The following is a 26,200-nucleotide window of genomic DNA, read 5'->3' as shown; positions in this document are numbered from 1 at the left end:
AGAGAGTGTGCACACATATATAAAAGTCCTGAAGGGATCTTCACAGGGTCCCAGAGCAGCCCATTTTTGTTTATCTTGCCTGGGCAACATTGGCTCTCTTACTCTGTCATAAATTCTTTAAGCAGCTACCAGATACTCAGATTTCTCAGGGGTCAGGGGGAAAGGGGACTCTTGTCACTCTTCCTATAGAGCAGGAATGAGCAACCATCTGCCAATCCCATCCCTGAGACAGCTAGGACCAGAAGACACAGTGATGCCATCAGATTTACTAAATCATAAAATCTACTGCAGGCCTGATATTATTTCAACCAGGAAAATCTTTCTATCACCTCTAGTTAGGCACAATATTTAAATAATGGGCTTGTATCTCTAACAAGCAACTAAGGTGTGTCACCCTAATTACCCTATATAATTATCTGGTGACTATATTCCTAAAGCACAGGAACAGATTTTTGTACTTGTTTAGAGGCCCCCACAGCATGAGCCATCTAAGATGTGAAAGTGTTAGTGGCTCAGTGTGTCTGACTCTGCCATCCATGGAGATGGATGCCTGCCAGGTTCCTCTGTCCATGGAATTCTCCAGGCAAGAATACTGGAGCGGATAGCCATTCCCTTCTCCACGAGGTGTTCCTGACCCAGGGACTGAACCCTGATCTCCTCCACTCTTTACCATCTGAGCCACCAGCGAAACCCTACGGAAGGTGTGTATCTCGTAAGAGCTGATCTGTGGCAACATCCCGCCTCATGGGGCTACTCTCAACTTGGGCACAAAGACAGCACAGACATACATTAGCCCATAAGCTCTCATCTATCCAGCATCAATCAGGGTAGAAGGAGAATTCTACTCAGAGAGATCTTTAAAGCTCAAAAGGTATTTAGATATCATCTTGTATTAATAAGGGGTGGAGAAAGGGCGGAGGAGACAGAGGAGAGAGGGTACTGACTTACCGCTTGTCATGTTGTTTTATCTTAGTCATTTTCTACAGAAACACTTCTTATGCATTATGTTTCTGGCCTTCTTAACCAGAGTATGAAACACTGACTAAAATGCATCCTTTCCTGAGGGTTCAGGTCCATTGTTATGACTGTAAACTGTGTTTCTACGCTATGATCCGGTCATGCTCAAATGATGAGAAGATAAATGTGGAGGTAATTTGCTTCTATATGAAATAAACCAGACAAGTTTATACTTTTTTCCCCCTCCTTTTCTTCTTTCTTACCATACGATTTCAAGGATCCAATTACTTGGCTCCTGATTGCAGCATAATCCCAGCAAAGCACTAATCTTTAGAAAAGGGAGAGATGACCTCAAACCCGAAGACTGGAGGGAACCTACACCCAGAGGCTGCCTACTTATGTAATAACACAGGTAGCCTTTATTGAGCATTTATGATATGCTATGCCATAGTTTATATTCTTTACTTTATTTGATCCTTATAACAACCCTGGAATACAGGTGCTATTGTTCAGGTCTCTCCTGAGTCAGAGATGCAGTCCTTGCTCAAGGTCACAAAGCCAGTAAACTATCAAACGTGGAGAGTTCTTGCAGCAAAGCCCACACTCTGAGTCCGACTCCACCTCCTTGAATGTTTGAGGTAGGATCTTGAAAGCAAGACTGCTGAGAGATTTTCATTTACAAATGATAAAACCTGAACCCTAGAAAGGGTAGTAACTTCCCCCCAAAGTCATACAGCGGTTTGGAGCTAGACTAGGACTCAGTTCTTGGATTCACTGTTCCAAGCTGTTACAACTCTATTACACAGTGGAGGGAAGAGCTTGGCAATATTTTTGAAAAAGGAGCTACATCCTAGATGGACTAAAGGCCCTCAGGCTGAGGGTCCCTGCCTTTCTTTGGCCCACTCTAGAGCCACAGGGCTTGAGGTTCCACAAAAGCTTCAGTGGGGATCTCCCACTAGACCTGTGGCTGGAGTACCGTCATTGCAGATGTGACTGACTTGAGTCACACACCACAGGCAACTAGGAAGTTGCCTCGTCTCCCCTAGGGAGGAAAGCAGAGTTCTTATTTGAGTTCTACCTGTCACTCTCTCCCAGAATGAGGGACCCGACTCTCCCCCTCTCCAGACCAGCAGGTGTCTCAGAAACACCCTTCTTTCTCTACAAGTGTGACAGACCTCTCAGGCACTGAGCAGCTAATGAGACCTGACCCAGCCCTTCCTCAGAGAACTCCAGGTTACAAGTCCCAGAGGGAACAGGGTCTGGTTCCTTGGAGTCCTCAAGTTCAGAGGGGAGGGATCTGATACTCCATCTCTGGACAGTTATACAGCTGATCCTGCAGATTGCTAATGAGAAGGTTTCTATAAGGGGTGATGGACGATAATCAGGTGTCCAGAGGGGAGGGAAGGGAAAAAGAGGGAGAAGGAAAAGACTCCAGAGAGCCCACCCAGACCTGTGGGCATCTGACCTCTGCTCCGTCCTAGAGCCACTGCCGTCTGGAGCAGTGGGCTAGGCAAGGGTTCCTGGCTGCCCTTGTGTCTCCTCCCTGCTTACCTGTGGCTGCTGGGTGGTTAAGGGTCTCTGAGGAGAGAGGACAGGGGTCCTCGACAGCAGCTGGTTCATCTTGCTGATGACCAGCTCAGTGATGAGTTGTCTGTCCTCCACCTGGTGCTCCCCGATCAGTGGCATACTACAGTCCATGACCTGGGGGAGGAAGGGAAGCCGGTTAGGAAAGGAGACATCCACGGCCTGGGACAGTCTTTCAGAACAAGCAGGACTTAAGCCAGCAGAGGTAGGTTGGGGTGAAGTGGGTGCTTGTGTCTTCAGTTGGAGGCATGCTCCTTTGCATGCCTCCGTTCCCTTCTCCTGCAGCCTTGGCCTTGGGCCTCCCCAGACTTCAGGCAGGTCAGGGCTCAGTGGGACTTTAGTCTGGCGACTGAGGGTGGTGGGGAGAGGCAGAAGGCAGGCAGACAGTCCAGCTCCGGGCTCTGAGGCTGGCAGACAGGGGAGCAGGAACACGGAAGGCCACGCCCTTAACTCTGGTTAGAAGGCAGTTCTCTCCTCTGTGACTCTTCTCCCACACAACCTCTGTCCCCACTGATACTCTGTCCATTAAACGACTGGCTTCCTGCCTTTGCTCATGACCTGGGATGCCTTTACTTTCACCTCCGAGCCAATTCCTCCTGTACCTCAAGGTCCAGATCGATGTTTTCCTCCTTTAGGAAGTATCTGCCTGCCCAGGATCGCAGACTCCGTAGTTCACCTCTCTCATTCAGGGATAAGAAAACCAAGGCCCACCAAGAGGAGGGTGGTATGACCATGTAGAAGTTACATGCTGAGCAGGCCATGGAGTAGATTCTGAAGCCCACTTTGGGCTCCAGACATGAATCCTCTGTAAATACTACCCACTCCTGGCAAGGAGCCTCTCCTGCTCTCAGGAAGACTGGACAGGAATGTGTGTGAAGGACACATATGGCCACTGACTCTCCCTTTAACATTGGAAAAGGGTCAGCAAGGTTGTGCCAGAGGCCCAGACTGAGTCAAGTGTCTCCAGGGCTCAGAGAAGAGCTAAGAAGAATCTCCTGCATCCAGGAGACCTGAGTTCTAGCCAAGCTGAGACACCAACTCACTGTGTGGCTTTGCTTGTGGCATCAGGCCTCCATTCTCTCACTGGCAGAGCAGACTGGACCCAGTGATTCCCAAGGCCAGCTTCCTGAGACTAAGAATGGCAAAACCACTGAAGGCTTCCTGGAGGAGTGGCAGGCTAGGACCCAGAAACGCGGGTCTGACATCTCTCACCAATGGTGTGGGTCAGCCCAGCTGGTTTGAGTCCACAGCTCTACTGGCAGCTGTTTGGCTCTGCACACTCTCCAGCTGTGTCACCTGGGAACCTTCCCGTGGCTCAGGAGACTCTAACCTAACTGCAGTCCGTGCACCCGTGCAGCTCTCAAGCCAAGAGCTTGGCCTCCAGCCCTGGGGCTCCTCTCTTGCTGAGATACTCTTTGGGCCAGACTTACCTCAAAAATATAATCTTTGCCATCTTTGCCATGCACAGCTTTGACGGCACAGATGTCCAGGCCACCGAACATCTCAGAGCAGGTGTCCACCCACAGCTTGTACCTGGAGTAGGGTAGGGGAAAGAGTCCAGAGGCTGGGGCACTAGCTCCCACCTAGCCCGCTTGTGGTCAAGCGATCCTGGCGGCCTCTACCTCTCCTGGCTGCACCCCCCAGTCTTCCCCCTGTCAATCAAGCACACTGCCTTATCTACCGCACCCTCTTGCTTTGCTTTCTAGGCCCTCTCCACCTTCCCAAGCTTAGAGCAGGTCTCACCTACTCTAGGCAGCCTCCCTCAGCTGCTCAGCCCACAGTAACTCCTCCTGCCCTGGAGCATCGATGGCAAGTCCAGTCTTTATCTCCATCATTCTCCATCATATCTCCAGTCCTGCTTGATCTTCTTAACTGGGTGTTTGGGCCTTTGTGTTCCATCTGTCTGGCTAGACAAGAGGCTCCCTTTGGGCCGGACTCATTTTTTACACCTCCTCTTCTATGGAAGCCGCTCTCCCCAGACAGGGGAGCTGCACCCCTCCCCTCACTCACCTGTCTGACATGGCGATCTGCTCCAGCATTGCAGAGCCAGTATTTGTCTTCCAGTTCCCTGAGATTGACGTCCTCCTGCAACAAGGCCCCACCAAGTGACAGCTCATGGTTGCTGTCCCCACCTTCCTCTCCCACCCAGAGCCTGGGGGCCTGTCTGCTGACCTGAGAGCCTGGCTTCCGCTGCCAACCCCTCAACCGTAATACTCTCCTCCTTTCTACAAGGGTCCAGCCCAGGTTGCCCTGGTGCCCTGGAGTCTTCCCTGATCTTTTCAACCTGATGAGCACTTGCTCTCCTTACAATTCCTAGAGGACTTTGCCTCCACCACTCTTCAAATCCTGTGTCTACTTTTTACTTTAGTTATCTGAGCTAAGTCTTCTGTCCACAAATCTATTAACCACTTGAGGATATATATTGTGTCTTGTACTTTGGCCACCTGATGCGAAGAGTTGACTCACTGGAAAAGACCCTGGTGCTGGGAAAGACTGAGGGCAGGAGGACAAGAGGGTGGCAGAGGGTGAGATGGTTGGATGGTGTCACTGACTCAATGCACATGAGTTTGGCAAACTCCGGGAGATAGTAAAGGACAGGGAAGCCCGGCATGCTGCAGTCCATGGGATTGCAAAGAGTCAGACACAACTGAGCAACTAAACAACAACAACAAATTGTGTCTAGTATTCCCATCAGCCTACCCACTTGGTATCTGGGCTGACTTGGTATGCACAAGCTGAATTCTATTGACCCTGGAAACACCCTCAAGGCTCCAGTGAGTATCTTCCTGTGGCTTCCTTACTAGCTCACTTATTCTTTTAACAGTTAACACTGAGGGCCTACCCTATCAGTACTGTGGCTCTGGACAAGCTGGCTGGCCTCTTCAGGCTTAAGCTGCCTCATCCCTCATGTGGAGCCCATGGAGTCAAGTCCCCAAGCCTTCTCTTCTGCCCTGCGTCCTCCATCTGTGGCCACGTGTCAGACAGACTCAGTTGGTCTTGGACTAAGGAGGAGGCAATTGACCTGGTTTCTGGTTCTGGATTTGCTCTTGACTGGCTGGGGGACCTTGGGTGAATCACCTCACCTCTCTGAGCCTTCTTTATCCTTGTGTAAACACAGAGTTGCCATGAGGACCAAATTATACAGGTTTTAAGTAAACTATAAATTAGTCTTCACTGAGACACAGTCAAGAGGAAGGGGATGGCCCAGGGACAGAAAAGCCAAGCTTATCCACTGACAAAGCCCGGTCACTCCCTACCACATGCTGGCCTTGTCACTCACTATGACTGGAGACTGATGATGTGATTCTCTGCTCAGCAGTTCTCAGGAGTATCCTCCCTGGAGATCCAATACCAGACACTGGGAAACCAAGACACGTGGCAGGTCTGTGCCAGCCCTGTGCCAGCCCAGAGAGCCGACCCTTAGGGCAGTGACAACACCTCACATCTGTACAGTGCTGATTCCCTCCCAAGGCTGCTCCATCCCAAATCCCTCATGAGAGGCTCACTGAAAATTCCCTGGTGTGAGTAGGCTGCAATTTTTGCCCCCGCTTTACAGACGTGGAGACTGAGACTCAGAAAGGTTAGCTGACTCATCCAAGATTGTATATCTAGTCAAACTAGGTTCACATGCTAGCAAGGTAATGTTCAAAATCCTTCAAGCTACGCTTAACCAGAACGTGAACTTTCAGATGTATAAGCTGAATTTAGAAAAGGCAGAGGAACCAGAGACCAAATTGTCAACATCTGTTGGATCATAGAAAAAGAAAGGGAATTACAGAAAAACATCTACTTCTACATTATTGGCTACACTAAAGCCTTTGACTGTGTGGATCACAACAAACTGTGGAAAATTCTTAAAGAGATGGGACTACCAGACCACCTTACTTGTCTTCTGAGAAACCTGTATGTATGTCAAGAAGTAACAGTTAAAACTGGACATGGAACAACAGACTGGTTCCAAACTGGGAAAGGAGTACATCAAGGCTGTATGTCACCCTGTTTATTTAATTTATATGCAGAGTACCTCATGTGAAATGCCAGGCTGGATGAATCACAAGCTGGAACCTAGACTGCCGGGAGAAATATCAACAATCTCAGATATGCAGATGATACCACTCTAACGGCAGAAAACGAAGAGGAACTAAAGAGCTTCTTGATGAGGATGAAAGAAGAGAGTGAAAAAGCTGGCTTAAAATTCAACACTGAAAAAAGTAAGGTCATGGCATCCAGCTCCATCACTTCATGGCAAATAGATGGGGAAAAGTGGAAACAGTGACAGATTTTCTTCTCTTGGGCTCCAAAATCACTGTGGATGGTGACTGCAGCCATGAAATTAGAAGATGCTTTCTCCTTGGAAGAAAAGCTATGACAAACCTAGAGAGCATATCAAAAAAGCAGAGACATTACTTTGCTGACAAAGGTCCATACATCAAGGTGTGTATGTATTGCTGTAGTCATGTAAGGATGTGAGAGTTGGTCCATAAAGAAGGTTGTGTGACAAAGAACTGATGCTTTCCAACTGTGGTGCTGGAGAAGACTCTTGAGAGTCCCTTGGACTACAAGGAGATCAAATCAGTCAATCCTAAAAGAAATCAACCCTGAACATTCATTGGAAGGACTGGTGCTGAAACTGAAGCTCCAATCCTTTGACCACCTGATGCAAAGAGGCAACTCATGGGAAAAGACCTTGGTACTGGGAAAGACTGAAGGCAAGAGGAGAAACGGGCAGCAGAGGATGAGATGCTTGGATGGCATCAACAACTCAAAGGACATAAGTCTGAGCAAATTCCAAGAGATAGTGACGGACAGGGAAGCCTGGTGTGCAGCAGTTCCTGTAGTCGCAGAGTCGAACGCGACTTAGTGACTAAACAACAAGCCCAGGCCTCTTGGTTCCCTCATTGGGTTTTGCTTTCCCCTACACCCCACTGCCTAGTTCAGAAAAGATGAACAACTCACAGTTGAGTGGCTTGCTCTATGTGAACAGAAACACAAAGACAGATCAGAGTAAAAATAATGCTGTCTTCCTAGCACTGGCGGTTCATAGGTGTGCCCCTGTGACCAGGCTCGGCAGAGTCCCTCACTTCCTTGTCCACAGCACAAGGCCATGGTCCATAATAGGGTGTCAGAAACTTTTGAGTGAGTAATAGTAAAGCCCCTTATACTTCACAGCTTTATCTAACAATGGGATGCCAGGCACAGATCCATGACAGGGGGCACTTGGGAGCAGAGGGGAACCTGAGAAGCCATTCAGGGACAGATTAATGGCCACTCAGGACTCAGAGGCCATCCGACGTCCATAGAGGGACCCACATTATTGCTGACTGTCAGACAGCAGGGGCAGTGCACTCTTCCCACCAAGCCTAGCCATCTCCTGGTCTCTAGGTGAGGGCTTGGGGAGAAGGGAAGAATCTCAAACCTTACCTTGGCTACTGTCAGGTCAGTTCCTTCTTCTGAGAGCAAGAAGATGGCCAAACGTTTGGGGAAGAGGAGCTGAGAGAACCTAAACATTCTCCCAAATAACTGACAGTCCCTCACAAGTAAAAAAGGTAAGTGAATATTTTCTAAAGCTGCTCTCATCGCTTACCCCTCATCAATGGTTGGGGATTCTCTTTTCTTACGCTCCACTTAAGCTGTTTTCAGAAACCCCAGTCTTTAAAAACGTGGTGCCTCCTTTTAAGGATCAAGACACTCTTGCTCTGCTATCATCAATGCCTTTCTGTTTATTCATGGAATTTTAAAATTAAAGGATAGGAAATCCGCTTTCATCAATGCCAAAATCATGGCTTTTCCTACTACTTTTAGCTAGTTTTTATAATGGTCTTTTAAATTGTGTTAAGTTGTGTCCAACTCTTTGTGACCCCATGGACTGTACCCCATCAGGCTCCTCTCTGTCCATGGGATTTCCCAGGCAAGAATTCTGGAGTGGGTTGCCATTTCTTCCTCCAGGGGATCTTCCTGACCCAGGGATTGAACCTGTATCTTCCTGTCTTATACTGTGCATACTTCCTTATTTTTTTATTTACTCAGCCATGCAGAGCACTTGGGATCTTAGTTCTCTGACAAGGGACGGAACCCAGGCCTTCAGCAGTGAGAGTGCAGAGTCCTAACCACTGGACCACCAGGGAAGTCCCACATTGTGTGTAATTTTAAAGCAACCTTAAATTCCTTTCTGAAGCAGAATAGCTTTAAATAAAAAATGATAAACTCAGAAAGTAGGAATCTGGTCAATAAAGTTGCAAAAAGGATTCTGGGCCTCAGTTCCCCACAGGGCTTCTCTCTGCGTGCTTACTGGGTGCCCCCTACGAGTCTGCTGCTGCACAAGGAAGCAGGGCTGCAGCGTGACTGTCATTACCACTCAGAGAGCGCAGAAGAGGCAGTACAAATGCCCAGGTGTGAAGAGTGCGCAGCTAGAGGTGTGTGAGAGGTTATAAGAAGGGCGCACAGGGACAGGGCTCCTAACTCTCGCGGGGCGAGGAGTATAATCCCTAACAAGAAAGACGAGGGAAGAAAAATGAAAATAGGTGGGTGAGGGGGAGGGAAACTGCTCCACCCTCTGTGAGCTCAAGTCCAGAGTGGCAAAGGTCACATTCATAGATTGTAATGTTCTTTCTTTGGAAGGAAAATACTACCTGAAAATTTTTTTAAAGTGTGAAGTTGAAGTGAAAGTGAAAGTTGCTCAGTTGTGTCAGACTCTTTGTGACCCCGTGTCCATGGAATTCTCCAGGCCAGAATACTGGGTAGCCTTTCCCTTCTCCATGGTATCTACCCAATCCAGGAATCGAACTGGGGTCTCCTGCATTGCAGGCGGGTTCTTTACCAACTGAGTTATCAGGGAAAATGTGAAGTTACTATTTCCAAAATTGAACTTGTAAGTCATTTGTGTTTGGATGTATATTTCAGAAGATTGAGTAGTCTTGAAATCTTTTCTTTTTCTCAATTCTATTGCAGGAAGCCTTTCCCTTCTCATTTTGGCAAACGGACCCAGGTACATGGAACAGTCACCTATTCTCATAACCACAATGCTTTTCACGCTCTGTAGTGTCTACAGGGCTACATATTTATAGTTTTTTAGCTTTTTCTGTGCTCTGGCACCCTCGTGAAGCCTACAGATTCCTTTCGATGTATGAAATACTGAAGATGTATAAGTGTAAAATAAAATACACAGGACAGCAAAAGAACTCAATGATTTAAAGTAATTATCAAAAAAGTTATCAAAAACAATAAATCTCTGATTAGTGTAAAAATATGTCTTTTTCTGTAAGTAACAAATGTATTTACAGGTATGAATGTAGCTGCAAGTCTAACTCCATGACTTGTAAGTAGTGATAAAAGTAATTGGTTTGGAGACATCTGCCACAAGTGTATGTGATAGAAAAACCTCTGTGATGACCGCTGGTGACAAACCACACGTCTGTCTACTACTGCAACTACTCCAGTCTGCTCACAACTGAGGAAAGCGTCGGGTTTCACTTAGAGGCAAATGAAAATAACCCCTCGTCTGCCTTGAAAGGAAGCCAGGCCAAGACTCCCTGACGTGCATGGCGCCCTCCCTGTGTTCTCTACCTTGTGGGGCCAGGGGAGGTGAAACTGAGAGCTGGCTGCTGCCTGGAGGCTGAACATCGTCCCTGAGCTGAGGAGACGGGTGTCCAGCGGCCCCCACCCAACTCACATGTAAGCCTTGTAGTTGGTGCCTATCTTCTGGACCCGGATGTCATACTTGGCATCAATGAAAGGCTCTGCAGTGGCGTAGGTCTGGGTGAGGGCCACCACGCTGGCAATGTCCTGGAAGTCGTAGTGGTTTTCCACTTTGACCTAATGGTGGAGGAAGGCAGAGAGGCAGAAAGGGAGGTGCGCATGCACATACACACACACACACACACACACATACACACACTAAGAGTCACAAGAGCCCTGGGCCTCCAGGCTCATCATGATGCTCACACCCAGAGGCAAACCTGGGTGCCACATCTCCCTAGGAGGTCCCCACTCTTGAGCTTCCCTTCCCAGGGCTCGGGAGCCACATCTGCTGCAAAGAGCACAGGGACAGTCTGGTGGCCTGCACTCTGCTTGCTGCAAGAGGCCTGTCTGGGTAACACTCATGGTTTCAGAGGGGCCATATCACCTTCGCCTCAGAAAGAATTCATCAGCAACTGAGGCAGAAGAACAGTCCACAACTGGGCTCCCGGAAAAGGTCCCATTGTGGCCTCACAACCCCAGAGCACAGTGGCTCTGGCCTTACCTTGCCCATGCCCGAGTGAGCGTGGCCGATCTTCACCACCACAGGGAACGTGGGCAGAGTCAGCTGAAAGCAGAGAAAGGAATGATTTGGTCAGAGTGTACCTGTCTCTCTGGGGAATCCTACAAATATTTTTCTTGGGAACACCCTTGGAAGGGCTCTTTAAAGAACCAGTGCAATCTATTTGCATCAGAAATTTAAAAATTTAAAAACAGAGTGACAGTGACTTGCCTAAGGTCACAGCATATTAGAGGCAGAACTGCAAGGAGCCCATTCTCCTGTTTGGTACTCTCTGCATCTTTAAGACTCATTGCTTCAGCCTTCACGTGTCCCCAACTTTCCTGCACTGAACCTGGCTTTCCTCCCCTCTCACACTCTCTTCCTTGCTCACCAACACCTCAAACTCACCACTGAACACAGCTCAGAATGCAAAGGCATATTTCTGCCCAGTTTGGGTTGGAAGACAGCTAACATAATAATTCAGCATGTTTACCATTCAAAAGAGATGTTTAAGAGAGTAAACGCTACCTTGTTGTTCAGTGGCTCAGCAGTCGTGTCTGACTCATTGCTACCCCACGGGGGTGGCAGGCCAGACTTCCCTGTCCTTCACCACTACCCTAAGATAGCCGTTTTTAACAGAGAAACCACAGACACTTGGAAGAAGAAAAGCCACCCCACAAAGGCAGGATTTCAAGCTGTCACACGATGGCCATGGGAGAAATAACGTGGTAGAGGGGACCAGACGTCAGAAGACCTGCATCCCAGTCTCTCAGCAAGTCCCTTTGCCTCCCTGGGCCTCAGCCTTCATATCCGCCAAGTGCAGAGGCCGAACGGGACGCTTTTGAGAGCCTGTCCAATCACACATCAGACTGTACCCTGGCTGGGATTGCACGAACAGCCAATCTGGATGCCAAACCTTGTCCTTTCTCCGTCAAGTCAGTGCTCTCTCAGCTGCCTTCTTTGCAAACATCATGACCACCTCGAGACGAAAAGAAGTCTTTCAGAGGATACCCTATTGACTCGGACGAAAAGTCAGAGTCCCATGGGAATCCTGAGTGTGACCAGACACTGGGAGTGCCTGACCTGAGGATTTCAGCACTCCTGGCTGCGGCCAGCTGAGGCTGGGGCAAGGAGCTTCAAATCCAGTTTGAGGCAAGGCTGCGAAGCCCCTGAGGGGCAGAATCGGCATCCAGCCTCCTACTGCCTGCTGCAAGACTGTGTGGAGACACCCTACAACCAGCCCGTGGGTCTCTACCCTCAGCCCCGGAGCACTATGCTCCCCGTCAAACAGCACACGCAGCTCCAGTCCACGACGAGCCTCACTCGTTTTCCAAGCTGCCCCTCCCTCTACAACAAGACGCAGTCTCTCGGCTGAGTGGGGCCCTGAGACAGGACATCAGGGTGGCCAAGAGCAGAGAAAGGGCTTTGAGGGCCCAGGTTTGCCCCGAGTGATGGGCCACCCCATGCTCTGAGTCCCTCAAAGAGCACTGTCCTCACGCCATCTGCGTGGGCTCCGGAACGGGAAAGTGTTTCTAAGGCACCGGCTGCTTTCTCTCCCCACCCCCAGCCGACAGAGCCAAAACACACACACACACACACACAGACACACACACACACACACCCCAACTTTCCCTGTCCTGTTCCATTACTGTTTGCTGTTGCTTTGGAGCCTCATAAATAGGGCATTGAAAACACTTCCTGCAGCTGAAAGAAGCCCCGAGGAGCTTGTCTCATTCCCAGTGTGCAGCTCAGCAAGAGGTCCGGCCCTCTCTGTCGCTGTCTCTCTTGCCTGTTGTAATTCTGTCTGCCTCTCTCTTACTCTGCCTGTCTCACTCTTTCTGTTTGAGCCTCTCCGCACTCTTGTTCCTTTTGCCTGAGTCACAGCCCCTTGGTCTCTGTGCTCCCCAAGCATCTGTCTCTGTGGCCCTGTCCTTCTGTCCTGACGCCATCCCCTTTCCCGGTGCCTTCCCTGTACTTCGAGAAGGCTCAGGCAGGGAGACAGCACCGAGGACTCTCACGGCTCTCTCCTGCGCCTCACTGAGCCTGCCGGCCCGGAGGGCCGCGGGTCGGCAGCCCGAGGGTGGCCTGTGGCCAAGGGAGGGCGGAGCCCACTGGGGCGGTATTGGCTCTAGGTCCACCTCATAAAGCCAGGGGCAAGGGGCGCGCTGCGCTCTGGAGAAGCCGTGGAGGGGCAGTGTGGCCTGACAGTCCCCGCAGGCTCAGTCGCAGCCCTGCGGAGACATGCCCCGGAGCCCCCGGCCCGCGCCGAGCTGGGCGCTGCTGCTGCGGTTGCTGGCGCTGCTGCGGCCGCCGGGGCTGGGTGAGGCGTGCAGCTGCGCCCCCGCGCACCCCCAGCAGCACGTCTGCCACTCGGCGCTCGGTGAGTCCGGGGAGCCCTCGAGGGCCCCAGCAGTGGGCTGGGGTCCGTGGGATCGAGGTGGGGCGGGGCCGCAGACCTGGAGTCTCGAGGGAAGGGGTGGAGCTCAAATCCCGCCCCAGTTGCCTTCTGCAGGGACGGGTGGGTTGGGCCGGGCCGGCGCCATAGCAACCCTGCAAGCGCAGAGACCCGCTGACTTGCCAGAGAATCAAAGACAGTGTAGGGCTTCCCAGGTGGCGCAGTAGTAAAGAATCCAATTGCCAATGCAGGAGACTCAAGAGACATGGGTTCGATCCCTGGGTCAGGAAGACCCCTGGAGAAGGGCATGGCAACCCAGTCCAATATTCTTGCCTAGGAAATCCCATGGACAGAGGAGCCTGGCGGGCTACAGTCTATGGGGCTGCAGGGCTGTTGGTTCGGGCGGCCTGGCTCAACTGAGAGAATGAGCACAAAGACAGTGTAAAGGGCTCCACAGCGATCCCCTCTCCCCTGCCTACTGCAGTTATGGGATGTCACTGAACAACAAGTCTCTGGAACTATCCAGTGATTATTCTGATCCACTGGTTAGGGGGATTGAGGAGGAGGGGGTTCAGGGGGTTGGGCTTTCATGATAAACATCCCTCTGTATCCAAGCCTATAACTGAGGTTGTCACCACAGCCTCACCCCAACACACACCCTTTACCCTTTTTCTCTGCCTGGAATGCCCTTCCTCAAAAACCCTTAACTTCCTGGCAAACTCCTATTCATCCTTCAAAACCAGGGGGTCTCCTCTTCTCTGAAGGCTTCCTGACTCCTGGTGCTACCACAGCATCTCCAACATCTCTGTGCTCCTACTGTGCTGTGCTGTTTGTCTTTGTAAGAGTGTTCTCCACTAAAGCAAGAGTTCTGCAGGGTGGGGGCCCTTTCCTAACTGTGCTTGGGGGCCTAGGACCCAGTGTTAGACCAGGCAGAGGAAGAACTTCATAAACAGGTTTTGATTACTACCCGAACAACAAAGAGATGAACTACCTCTGTGCACAGTCAGGATATTTATTAATTCAATAAACATTTGCCAACGTCAGCTCGGTCCAGCTCTCTCTGAGGTCCTGGGCTACAGCAGTGGATGACTACACACTGACTGCCCTCAAGCGGCTCCTCCACCCTGCCCGTCTCCACCCCGCCATACTCTGGGCTGTGGAGAACTCGACTCCCCAGAGCAGCAGGCAGAGCGGAGAAACTCGAGGACCTGGTAGGCCCGAGGGGTTTGAACTTCCAGGGATTGCAGAGGAGTATCCCTCACATGCAGCATCTTCCTCACAACCCACCGAGACCTAAACCCAGAACCCCCCTGCAGAATTCTCCAGGGGGCCACAGGTCACCCAGATCCCAGGAGGATCACTCCCATCGGCTGCTGAAGGTCCTCCTTTCCTCTTCCTGTGCAGCTATCCGGGCCAAGATCTCCAGTGAGAAGGTAGTTCCTGCCAGCGCAGACCCTGCTGACCCTCAAAAAATGATCCGGTATGAAATCAAACAGATAAAGGTACATGGGGGCAGGACAGGGCATCACCCTCTTGGGCTGTTAGGAGGAGTTGGGGGCTGTGATCTGGGAGGGGTGGGGCTGCAGGGCTGTTGGTTCGGGCGGCCTGGCTCAGTGATGCTAGGGGTACAGATACTGAAGTAGAGTGGATGACATGTAGGGGACAGGCCATAGGAGCCAGAGGACAGTGCAGGACAGGCCCTCTGTGCTTGTGCGTGGGGCTGCTAGAGGAGCCTCCCTTCTCACTGGAATAAACCAAGGTTTAAATATTTTAGGGAGATAAGACCCAGTTGTGCCATCTGTGTGCAATGAGTCCTGAACTAGACTTTCACTTAACTTTTTTAGATTAAGAAAAAGTTTTTCCTGTTAAGATATAAAGTATACTCACTGACTCAATACTGCTCTTTCGTAATTGCCTTTCAGATGTTCAAAGGGTTTGAGAAGGTCAATGATATTCAGTATATTTATACGCCTTTTGATTCCTCCCTCTGTGGGGTGAAACTAGAAGCTAACAGCCAGAAGCAGTATCTCCTGACTGGTAAGTTAAAGACCAGCAGCGGCCCTATGAGTCTCTGCCCTAGGCAAGGAGGAGCCAGGCTGACCTTGGGCAGCAAGCTGAGCCATTTTCTTGGGCACAAACAGCTGCGTTACTCAAGGCAGCCTGAGTTGGGAGAAGCCTTGGTAACCTCCTTGTCAGTGCCACTGCCTTCCTAGTTCATAGGCTGCTGTCCCAGCCTAGGGCAGCTGGCTCCATTTCCAAACAGCTTTAAGTGATAAGATTTTTGGTGCATGGGTGCTCAGTCGTGTCTGACTCTTTTTCAACCCCATAGACTGTAGCCCGCCAGGCTCCTCTGTCCATGGGGTTTCCCAGGCAAGGAAACTGGAGCGGGTTGCCATTTCCTCCTCCAGAGGATCTTCCTGATCCAAGGATCGAACCTGCTTCTCTTGCATCTTCTGCATTGGGAGGCAGATTCTTTACCACTGAGCCATCTGGGAAGCCTAAGGTTTTTGGTATCTCGAGCCAAATTATGCTACTCTGAAACTGCCCCTGGTGGGTTCAGCTCTGCCCTCTGTTTCAGGATGACCCTTCAGAGGCCTGAGGACAACAGATACCTGCACTCTAGCTCCAGGTTCTGCTGGCCATGGTCCTCAGACCCCTTCCTGTCCTGGCCACTTTCAGCGGGATAGAGCCTGTCCCCGTCCCTCCCCAGCACTGGACCCTGAACCAGGGACCACACTGCAGGGGAGGTCTTAGTCACACAGAGTAAGGATGGTGCATTCGCAACCTCACCCCCACACATACACAACACACACATAATAGTCACTTAGCCTATGACAGCATCAGCTTTAGGTGGCCATGATAGGCCACACTCTTGGCTCGAGACTGACTCACACCCAAGGCCTTATTCTGGAAGTGCAGTAAAGCATAGGCCCTAATAGCAGCCTTGATTCTAATATGATTCTGTCTCCAAGACCTTGAGCCCAGGCAGATCTCCTCATCCTGCACTGACTGGGATAAAATAGGTAAAGTACCTCACAAAAATCTAATCCATAACTGAATGAATGCAATAGTGAATTACTTTGCTGCTCAGGGAAGGCATCTGTGCGGTTATAGACAGGGAAGCCTCACTGGGTAAGGCAAAAGTAAAAGTGTAGTTGCTCAGTCGTGTCTGACTCTGTGACCCCATGGACTGTAGCCCCCTGGGGTCCTCTGTCCATGGGATTCTCCAGGCAAGAATACTGGAGTGGGTAGCTATTTCCTTCTCCAGGGGGTTTTCCCAACCCAGGGACTAAACCCAGGTCTCCCACATTGCAGGCAGATTCTTTACCATCTGAGCCGCTAGGGAAGCCTTCATTGTGTAAGTGGGATCTAAATTTTCCCTAAAGGAATAAAACATATTTAGAAAGAAGGCCAGGAAAAGAAAACCACAGCCAATGGGGAGAACAGAAGGAGGAATTCCACTCTCTGTCCATCCCTTTAGCAGTGAGTGACCGCTTCCTCAAGTGGAGATGCATTAAACACGCCACAGTCCTCAAGGAGCTCTCTCACAGTTCCAATTTCTAAGAAGTCACAGGTGTTGGAGGCCACGCAGGTGGGATCCCCCAGGTCTGAGGATGTGGACCTATGCTGATCCGAGCACCTCTGGATGGGAGAGCAGGGGCAGAACAGGCCCCTGGGACCTCCAGGTCCCGGGACTAGCTGATGGGACCACCTCCTTCCTGAGCACCTGCACTCTGCTAGGGGCTGTAGTGCATCAGGGATGCAGACACGTGCTGGCTGCCTCAGGGAGGTCAAGTCCACCCAAAGGTGGGGTTAAATGACAAAGCAGAGGCTTACTGAAAACTCATCCTGGTGCCCATGGTCTGCAGCAGAAGATGCAGCCCTTCTGCCTAAGGGCAGACCCAGCTGACCTCCCCAGCCTTGCCTCCTGTCACTGCTCAGTGGCTGTTCCCAGCCCCTCATTCCCCCGGGAGCTTGAACTACTTGCAGTTGCAAAAGGTATTCTGCAGGCGGTGCCCGTCCATCCCAGTGTCCAAAAGTCCTTCCGCACTTGTCTGGCAGCTGACTCCTACCCATCCTTTCAACGCCCAACCCAAGCATCGTCTCAGACACGCTTCTTGCCCCCACCCCTTCCACAGACTGAGATAACAGTGTTTCCTTTGTTCTTATACCACATCCTGTGTAGAATCATACAACAGTATCATTTGCTGCTTGTTTGTCAACCTTGAATATTCACGGGAAGGACGGATGCTGAAGCTGATGCTCCGCTGCTTTGGCCACCTAACACGAAGAGCTGACTCACTGGAAAAGACCCTGATGCTGGGAAAGATTGCGGGCAGGAGGACAGAGGATGAGGTGGTTGGATGGCATCACCAACTCAATGGACTTGAGTTTGAGCAAACTCTGGGAGATAGTGAAGGACAGGGAAGCTGGCGTGCTGCAGTCCATGGGGTCGCAAAGAACAGGACACAACTGACCACTGAACAACAACAATTTGTCTTCCCTACTAATTTTTAGCTCCTTAGGGGTAGAAATCCTGTTGTGTTTATTTCCTATATTCCTGGTACCAGGCCATAGTAGTTGCTCAGCCAGTAAATGACTGAATGAAGTTCTAAGAGAGGTGAGGGCTAGTATGGCCAGGGATGGCTTTGTGGTGGTACTAAAAAGGGTATTTGGAAAATAGGAAAGAGTGTGATATGTAAAGAAGGGGAAGGGGACAGACTCACAAGATATCACTGGAGCAGGAGAAAGGTTGGAAAAGGTTGAAAAGGAAGAGAGACCTACTATGTATAGAACATCTTCTGTGGGTCCACAACTGTGCAGGGAACTTCATAGACATTCTCTCATTTAATCTTGACAATAACCTTATTATTCTCATCTTTCAGCTGAGAAGTTACATGGATTTCTTATGGTCACACACTAGTAAATGATAGAAAAGAAGGGATTTCTGCCAAGATTCTGACTTAAAGCCCACATCCCTCTGTCTGCACCATGCTAATGGAAAGGCCTTTGCCCTACAACTCTCCTTCATACAAACATCATCTGGTAATGGCTTTGATATAAAGACAGTAGAGGTTTTTCTGGCTCCTTCACTGAGCCCCATGTCACCACTTCCACCACAAGATACCGAGGAGGCTGTGATTCTGGGCTCCCTCAAGAACTCCTGGAGCTCCACAAGCAGACTCCTCATGTCGGCTCTCCTCTATCTCCTCTTTAAGGTCAGATCCTCAGTGATGGGAAAGTCTTTGTCCATCTGTGCAACTACATTGAGCCCTGGGAGAACCTGTCCTTTCTGCAGAGAGAAAGTCTGAATCACCACTACCATCTGAACTGTGGCTGCCAAGTAAGGACTGTCCATTTCCAAGGTCTTCCGGGGTGGGGGAAAGGCCGTGCAGCCTCACCCTTCGTGTATTCCTTCCTTCCCGTGTGTGTGATCTATTCACTTGCTGTACTATACTTGAGGTTTGTGATGGATCAGGCATCATTCAAAGCCGGGGGTGGGAAAGCAACAAGGTCCATAGTCCCTGATCTCAATGTACTTGCATTCTGGCTGAGAAGGCAGCCATCATATAAGACAGACTGGGATAATACACTACGACTTAAAGAGAGTCTACTCTTTTTGTCAGGACCTGTAATAGTTAATTTATTTAAGATATTTAGTCTTTAAAACAAATTTATGGAGAGTTAAGATTTCCATTTTATGGGGAAGAAATTCATGTTATAGGAAGTGAAGTGACTTGCTTAGGTCAGTGGTAGAGTAAGGGCCTTCGTGCCTTTTGGGAGGCAATACTGCATGTGGAGAGTACAGGGGAAAGAGAACTAAGGGAGAAATCTGGAGACCTGGAAGGGCCTTATAAGCCAGGGGCAGTTGAGCTAGGCTGTAAACATGTAGGAGTCTGAAAGGCAAGAGTAGAGAGAGGACACCCTACTCACCTGGATGTTGTGTGGCTATGGCTCTAGATCACCCCCTGCTCTACGGTGCCCTGCACCATCTCGGCTCCCAGCGAGTGCCTCTGGACAGACTGGCTGCTGGAACGGAAGCTCTACGGGTACCAGGCCCAGCATTATGTCTGCATGAAGCATGTTGACGGCACCTGTAGCTGGTACCAGGGACGCTTGCCCCTCAGGAAGGAGTTTGTTGACATCATCCAGCCCTAGGATGGACCACCACAACCCTTTGAGAATCCCGAAGACCAAGCCCTTTTCCTTCCTGGCAGGGCGCTGGCTGTCCCTACCTGCTTCAGGGATGCCAGACAAGGGGAAGTACCAGGTGGACGGTGTGGCCAGCATGAGGGCAGGGATGGGGCATGTGGCAGCTTGTGTCCAGGACCCCAGTCCAGAACACGTTGGGCCAAGGGCTAGGGAAAGTAGCAGGACTTTTCTCCTCCACCCTCAGCCCTTTATCCCTGCCTCCGAACCTTCTTGTTGAGCTGGTATTTGTTACTGATTCTGGCTTAGTTTCTTTTTTCAAAGCTAGGACTATTCCTTTTTCTCCCTAGATAAATGTGTTTTCTTTTTATCTTAACTGATCTGACAGGGGAGAAATGATGACTGTTATACATATGAGATGGGGTGGCCTTGTGAGATATAAGACCAGAAGGTGGGTGACAGTATCATAAACAGGCTGGTTTGGAGAAATGGAAAGAACAATATCGTCTGGCTGTGTTTCATGTACTCTTCCTGTCCCAACTCATTCTGACCCTCTGATAACTTTCAGTCTGTTTAGGGGAGTGGCAAAGGGGGACAGGAGCCATTCAATGTGAAGCCTACAGTGTAATCCCCTCTATGCCATTCTTGGCACAGGGCCTGGCCCAGTTAGCAAGACAAGAACAGACTTGGGCATTGTCTCTCCAGGTTAACTATACTTAATGTCCTCAACTGCTGTCCAAAAGGCTTCTCCTCTGTCTCCTTTTAGAAAGTCCTGTTTTCATTACTGCTTCAAAATCTTTTTTAAGCTTAAAAAAAAAAAAAAAAGCCTTTCTCTTATAGAGTTGAAATTCCCCCTTAGCTTTTGAAGCCTCACAGAGATCTTGGGGGTGGGTGTCCTCTCTTGAGGGCAAATTTTAGGCTAGAGGACAGGAGAAAAAGAATTCAAGGGCCCTTGGGGGAAAGGAGGTAAGTGAGGAATATACTTTGCAAGTGTTACAGATCAAGTAGTCAGCCTGCTAGATGCTACAGCAGGACAAAGCCAGCTTCGAGGGCTCCCCGCCCAGCCTTCTGCTCAGTCCTCTCTCGGATGCCCTGAAACTTACAAGCATAGCCCCTGAGGGTTCCTCTGCCTAAGCCTTCCTGACTTGTCCTGAAAGGGAAAGCCCTGGTGAGGGTCTTAAGCATTTATCAGAGACAAGTGCTTAAAGTTCCAGGGCCTCTCCTGGGGAAGCTCTGGCAAAGATGGAGAAGGTAGTTCTTTCCAAGGCCCCAAGGTCCTATACGGCTTGCTGATAAGCTGGGGCATGCACAAAACACCAGAAGAAGGTTCCACAGAAATGGTGCCAATGGAGATTCCTTCTGGAGATCTCTGTCCTGGAGCACAAGACTTGGAAAGCTAAGGCAGAGAGTCTCCACTGGTGGGTTAAGTAGGATTACCCACTGACCACACAGGCCTGGGGCAGAGAATGTGGGGCCAAAGAAGAAGGGGGATAAACACTGGAGGCGGCCTCCGTACCAGTTATCTATCCCATTGTTCTGCTCCTTCTGCCATCCTGGGACGGCCTCAGAGAAGGCAGTGAAACCCTTGTCTTATCTGAATTTTGAGGAAGCCCAGGGAATGGAAGTGTCTGTTGAATAATATCAGGAACAATAGCTTACATGTGACGAGCACTCCATACTCCTCACAGACTATTTGCTTAAAGGATCTCACTGAAATCATGCAAGTGCCATATTAGCTATCCTGGCCAGGAATCGTTAAGCCCACTTGCCTTTCGGATTCGGATGCTGACACGTGGTGAGGGAATGTAACCGTCCGCAACTTGTGGCTAGAATCCAAGCAGCAGGATCTTCTGACTGATGATCCATCTAGGTTGTTACTCTCAGCTTTTGATAAAACGCCCCTGTTTCTGCTCTTTCCTAGTCTGTCTCCAAGTTTCGGAGATAGAGGGCTGTCAGCTACAACCCCGCCACTGTGGCCTCACAAAGCAGGTCTGCAGTTCAACCTCAATAGATTCTCTGGGGTTGAGAGGCTGAGGCCTTCCTCAGAGGCCCACAGTCAGCACACGGCTAAGCTCAGAGTGCAGACAGCAGAGACTGATGGCCCCTCTCAGTCACCTACCATTTCTTTGTGGTTGGGGTAGTAAGTCTGCTCAATAAGTGGGAACTTTTCTCCTCCCAGTGTCTTGTAGATGGCCACCAGCTGGGCAAACTGCAAAAGAGAAGCAAAGGTTTCAGTTTACCCAGACAGCTTCTGGAACAGACAAAATGGCGATCCATTGAACAAATATTTATTGAGCATCTGCTCCACTGAGGGCTTTGTGCAAAGTGCTCTGAGGATATAAAAGAGGTGTCCCACCCTCTATTCTCCAGGAACATATGCTTCTGTTGGGGAAGGGAGAGAGTGAGCTACTATTCATTCAGTGCCTACTCAGTGTTAAAGATATTTCATTTAATCCTCATATCAAACTAATGAGCTAGGGTCTTTATCATCTTCAGTTTACATATGAGGCTCAGGAAGGGTAGGTGACTGCCTAAAGCCACAGAGCTGCAAAAAAAGGGATAGGTGGGGTTGAAATTTGGGTCTCTAAAACGCTAACCACCATCATCTCTAGAGATGGCAAGTGATGAAGCTGGATGGGGGGACAAGGGGCCCAGTCTTGGAAATTCAAATGCCAAGGAAAAGAAATCATGGAATGCAGCAAAGACAGACCCCGTCTTCTGGACTTACTGCTCATCTAAGAACTGAACTCACTGGACCCTTCACCTGTGAGAAGCCCCAACAGCTCCAGGGAAAAGGGGTAAAGTGCACGTACTTAAATGTCAGGGTCTGCCTTTGGCGAACATGTAGCGTCCCTGGTGTCCCCTGCCCACCCCTCTACTTTATAAGTGGAGAAACTGAGGCCCAGAGAGGTTGCTCGCTCAAGGTCAAAAAGTAGTTGAGCCAGACTCATAGCCAGACCCCTTTAGTCCTAACCCATAACTCTTCCTTCTCCTTCATGTTGCTGCCTTTCAGGCTCTAAAGAGACCATGCTCTTCCCACAGGAAACTTTCCAGTTCACTCTGTTCACACTCATTCCTCACCTCCACACACACACACCCACCCCAGAGCACTGGCAGCAGCAGTGATCCAGCATCTTCTCTCTAGTGCTACTGGGTTCACACTCTAAGCCACTGACACCGGGAACTGCCGGAAGGAAGAGTTGCCAGAGCAAACCGACCTTCTGTTTACTGAAGAAGGGAAAGATAGAACATTTTTCAAAAGCCCAGTTCCTGTTTTCAATCAATCAGTGATGTTAGCACGTGTGTTGGTACGGGGAGACAATAAAAGCCAGAACTGGGTTGTTAGAAAACCAGAGTCTTCTGATTCTTCTTGTTCTGCCTTGAACTTGCTAGGTGTCCTTGGGCAAATGATGTTGCCTCTCCAGGCCTCATTTTCTTCATATATAAAATAGACAACTGAATTTGGTCAGTTCTTCAGACTTTTTAACCACACACACACACACACACACACACACACACAAAAATCTTTTCATTATATTTCCTCCCAAACTCCATGATGAGACTGCTGTTTAGTGATCATTGGCTGTGGTCTTTTTGTGAGTAGAGATAGAATCTGTTATTTTTGAAATGCTGAGAAACATTGGAGTTTCTGGGTCACTTTCCTCAGTGACACACAGTTGGTGGCTCTAGATCTCCAAGGCCTCCTCCGGGGCTGCAAGTATGATTGATGGACCCCCAAGGCCCTAAGATTTTATTATTGGAAGAGACTTCAGAGAGTCTCTAGACCAGACATCTCATCTTACAAGTGAGGAGACCAAGGCCAGAGAAGCAAAGGGGAGCACAGGCTCCCACGTCACGCCTGGAGTTGGGGCTGTGCTGGGACAGGGCCCGGACCCCTTCCTGCCCAGTGCGCTCTTCACTGTACCCTGCCGTCCCTGCTGGTATTCTCTGGTTCTTCCACTTTCTCTGACTGTCAAGACCACCCCTCAGACCTTTCCTGCATTCTCCAATTCTCCCCACTACCTCACCTTTAGGTCCTGGCTGGCCACTTGGAATGACTGGACCCCTGCTTGGTGTCTGGATACCTGCCTGAGCTCCCGAGGCCCTCCAGCCTCCCCAGCCAGCTGATGCCAGCTCTGCCTCACAACCTCTGTCCTGCTGCAGCCCACACCCTGGCACAGCACCAAGGCAATGTGGGGCCCTATCTTCCCAACATGTGGGAGAGTTACACAGACACCATGCTGATGCCAAGAAGGCCCCCGGCAGGCTCCCAGAGTCCTGGCACAGTCAAGACTAAGATGGCAGCCAGTTCCCATGCACTAAGCTGGTTGCCCGGGAGCTCACGCTACCCTCCTCCACCTTCTGTAGTCCCTTCTGCTCAGAGCACTAGGCTTGGCATCTAACCCCTGCCTCCTTGGAAGCTCAGCCTCAGTCACAAGCACACAGTCATCAACTAAACAAAAGTAATACCTGATAAGGGTTATTTCCTCTCCACATAGACAAAAGAATGCATTTGGAGCTGGGGGTGGTATTGGCAATGAATAGGAAGATAATGCTCAGCATAACCATTTATCCAATGTATCAGGAAAGATTTCTCAGATGAAATGGGATTTCAAGATCGGTCTGAATTTAATATGTTACCCTTATCCCTCCTGGAAATAAAATGCTTCAATTCAACTCTTGTGCATTTGCCTCTAAAAAAAAAACCCACATAGAGTGACAGGAGTTTCAGATAAATCTGCAGCAATATGGCAGGCGGCACTCTTACTCTCCCTGGAATGCTACTTTCACTGATAGGTCTTACTTCTGCTTCCAAACTCCCCGTGTGCCTGCCCTGAGCAATCTATGAAATAGCCGATGTGCTCAGAGACAAGCTGGAGCCTTCACAACACGGCTGAGGCCTCTCCTCATGCCAGGAGCAGCCACAGCATTAGAAAACACACACCAAAGTCATCGTCTCAGAGGGAAGCCCCCTTCACGGACACCAGATTTGTTCATCCCCATGAACAGGCAAAGAATATATAAAATGCCATTAGTGTGCCAGCTGCTTAGTGAAAATGAAGGGAGAACTTGGTGTGTGGCCAGGGAGCCCTGCAGTTCCCCTGTGACGCCAACGGCAATGTGCTGGGACTGTGAACGGGTGAGAATGTGAACCCTCACCAGATCCCAGGTCCCAGGAGGGGCAAAGCCCCAGCCTAGGCTCTCTGCCCCGCCTCTCCCTGGCCGCTGGCACAGTTCTGGAACATACAGCATGGAGTAAGTTCCTTTCAGATCCCCAGGACTGGGGGCTGCAACACCAGGCTGGCGGACTGGAGGCAGGCACTGCGATTGCTCCTTGTTTCACGCTCACGCTCAGTCGCTCAGTCGTGTCTGACTCTTTGTGACTGCCCCTCTATGGACTATAACCCACCAGGTGCCTCTGTCCACGGGATTTTCCAGGCAGGGATACTGGAGTGGGTTGCCGTTTCCTTCTCCAGGGGATCTTCCCAACCCAGGGATCAAACCTGCATCTCCTGCACTGGTAGGCAGATTATCACTGAGCCACCTGAGAAGCCTCTACTCCTAGTTTCCAGACAAAGAAACCAGGGCACAGAGTGGTTTAGTCAGGAGGCTGATTAGTGAGATTGCCCAGAAGAAAAGCTGATACTAGCGGAACCACCCTGTGTGGCTATGAGGGAGCCAAATTCTAGCAAGTATTGAAGGGGTGAGGGAGGAAGGGGCTAGGGCATGAGTACAGCACGGAAGGCCGTGTGACTAAGGGGAATCTTGTTGAAGGCCTCATATGCTCTCTCCTGTGAACAGCAACCCATTCAAATCACACAACTCCCACAGCTGGTTTCTGCAGAACTCTCGGACTCCAAGTCCTCAGGCCAGACAGAGGGAAAGGCTGAACAAGGGGCCGCTACAGCAGCTCCCAGATCTTTTGACTCCTCGCTCACTGGTCTTCCTCTCACACTGTCAGGTCTCCCTGGCTTCCGAGGAAATAGGAAAACTGAGTTCAGGTGTAAGAGCAGAGGTGATGGGTCCTTTTGGTTAAAAAAAAAAAACAAAAAACACCCCCACTCCAACTCCCTGAGTGGGAGAAGCTTGGGGTCTGGGAACTCCACAATCAGCCACCAGTGCCATGACCCTTGGCAAGCCAGTGTGTGAGAGCTGAAATAACCCTTGAAAAACAAGAAGAGAAGGATGTGACTAGGGGCAGGTGTTTCCTTCTGAAAGGAGCAGCCTGGAGCGGCAGAGTTCTAGGAGCTGGATCCCCTCGGCAGTCAGAGGGAAGGCTGGGGTAGCCTAGAACCATCTCAGGCCGTTTCCTCTCCCAGCTGCACTCTTCTCTCTGCTCAAAGGCTTCCACTGCCTCCAAGATTTCCAGATTATCCCAGGAAGAGAACACCAGGCCAGCTTCTTCCTCACATGGTAACCCAGCTTATGGGAGGGATGGTGTCAGAGAAATCCTGGCTCTGAAATTTTGGTGAGTTACTGAATCCTCTCTGGGTCTCATTTCTCTGTAAAAAGTGATAATAATGATAATAACACCTTCCTTGTAAAGCTATTATGAGGATTAAATGAAGTTCATGCAGGAAAACCTCTGAAGCTGGCATCACATCGTAAGTGGTCTTATACTCCTTACTTTCCTTCTGAAAATGGTCACATCTCTGCCATGAAGGAATGAGAGCCGATTATCTCAGAGGGCACTTCCAGAGCATGAAAGTGTCTGATTTGGTACGTGTGTGGATGAATCTCGTTTTAAGGTTGCTGAGACACTTGGTAGGACTCTGACAGTGACATCCCTCTGAGGTGCACCATCACCTTGGTCCCCACTGGCCTCAGGCCTTTCCAATGGTTAGATCTTTCGGAGGCAAGAAGTAGGTGTTTTTATT

General features: G+C 50.1%; 2 protein-coding genes across 2 annotated transcripts in view; one reads left to right on the top strand and one right to left on the bottom strand.

Moving 5' to 3' along the window:
- SYN2 (synapsin II) overlaps positions 1 to 26,200 on the bottom strand; it is a 154,975-nt gene that overhangs the window by 18,624 nt on the left and 110,151 nt on the right. The window contains exons 5-10 of the mRNA XM_040246702.1: positions 21,442 to 21,531; positions 10,781 to 10,843; positions 10,211 to 10,353; positions 4,552 to 4,626; positions 3,972 to 4,074; positions 2,509 to 2,658 (exon numbers count right to left, since the gene is read on the bottom strand). Coding sequence (XP_040102636.1) covers positions 2,509 to 2,658; positions 3,972 to 4,074; positions 4,552 to 4,626; positions 10,211 to 10,353; positions 10,781 to 10,843; positions 21,442 to 21,531 — 624 coding nt within the window. The remainder of the gene's footprint in view (positions 1 to 2,508; positions 2,659 to 3,971; positions 4,075 to 4,551; positions 4,627 to 10,210; positions 10,354 to 10,780; positions 10,844 to 21,441; positions 21,532 to 26,200) is intronic.
- On the top strand, positions 12,936 to 23,999 carry TIMP4 (TIMP metallopeptidase inhibitor 4). The gene is made up of 5 exons (XM_040246703.1): positions 12,936 to 13,157; positions 14,577 to 14,674; positions 15,095 to 15,209; positions 18,392 to 18,516; positions 19,134 to 23,999. The coding sequence occupies exons 1-5, from the start codon at positions 13,019 to 13,021 to the stop codon at positions 19,329 to 19,331; spliced, it is 675 nt and encodes a 224-aa protein (XP_040102637.1). The 5' UTR covers positions 12,936 to 13,018; the 3' UTR covers positions 19,332 to 23,999.

Source organism: Oryx dammah, unplaced genomic scaffold, assembly GCF_014754425.2.
Source record: "Oryx dammah isolate SB20612 unplaced genomic scaffold, SCBI_Odam_1.1 HiC_scaffold_9, whole genome shotgun sequence".
Classification (NCBI taxonomy): Eukaryota; Metazoa; Chordata; class Mammalia; order Artiodactyla; family Bovidae; genus Oryx; species Oryx dammah.
Note: the sequence above shows the minus strand (reverse complement) of the source record. Positions and strands in the feature narration are given on the sequence as shown.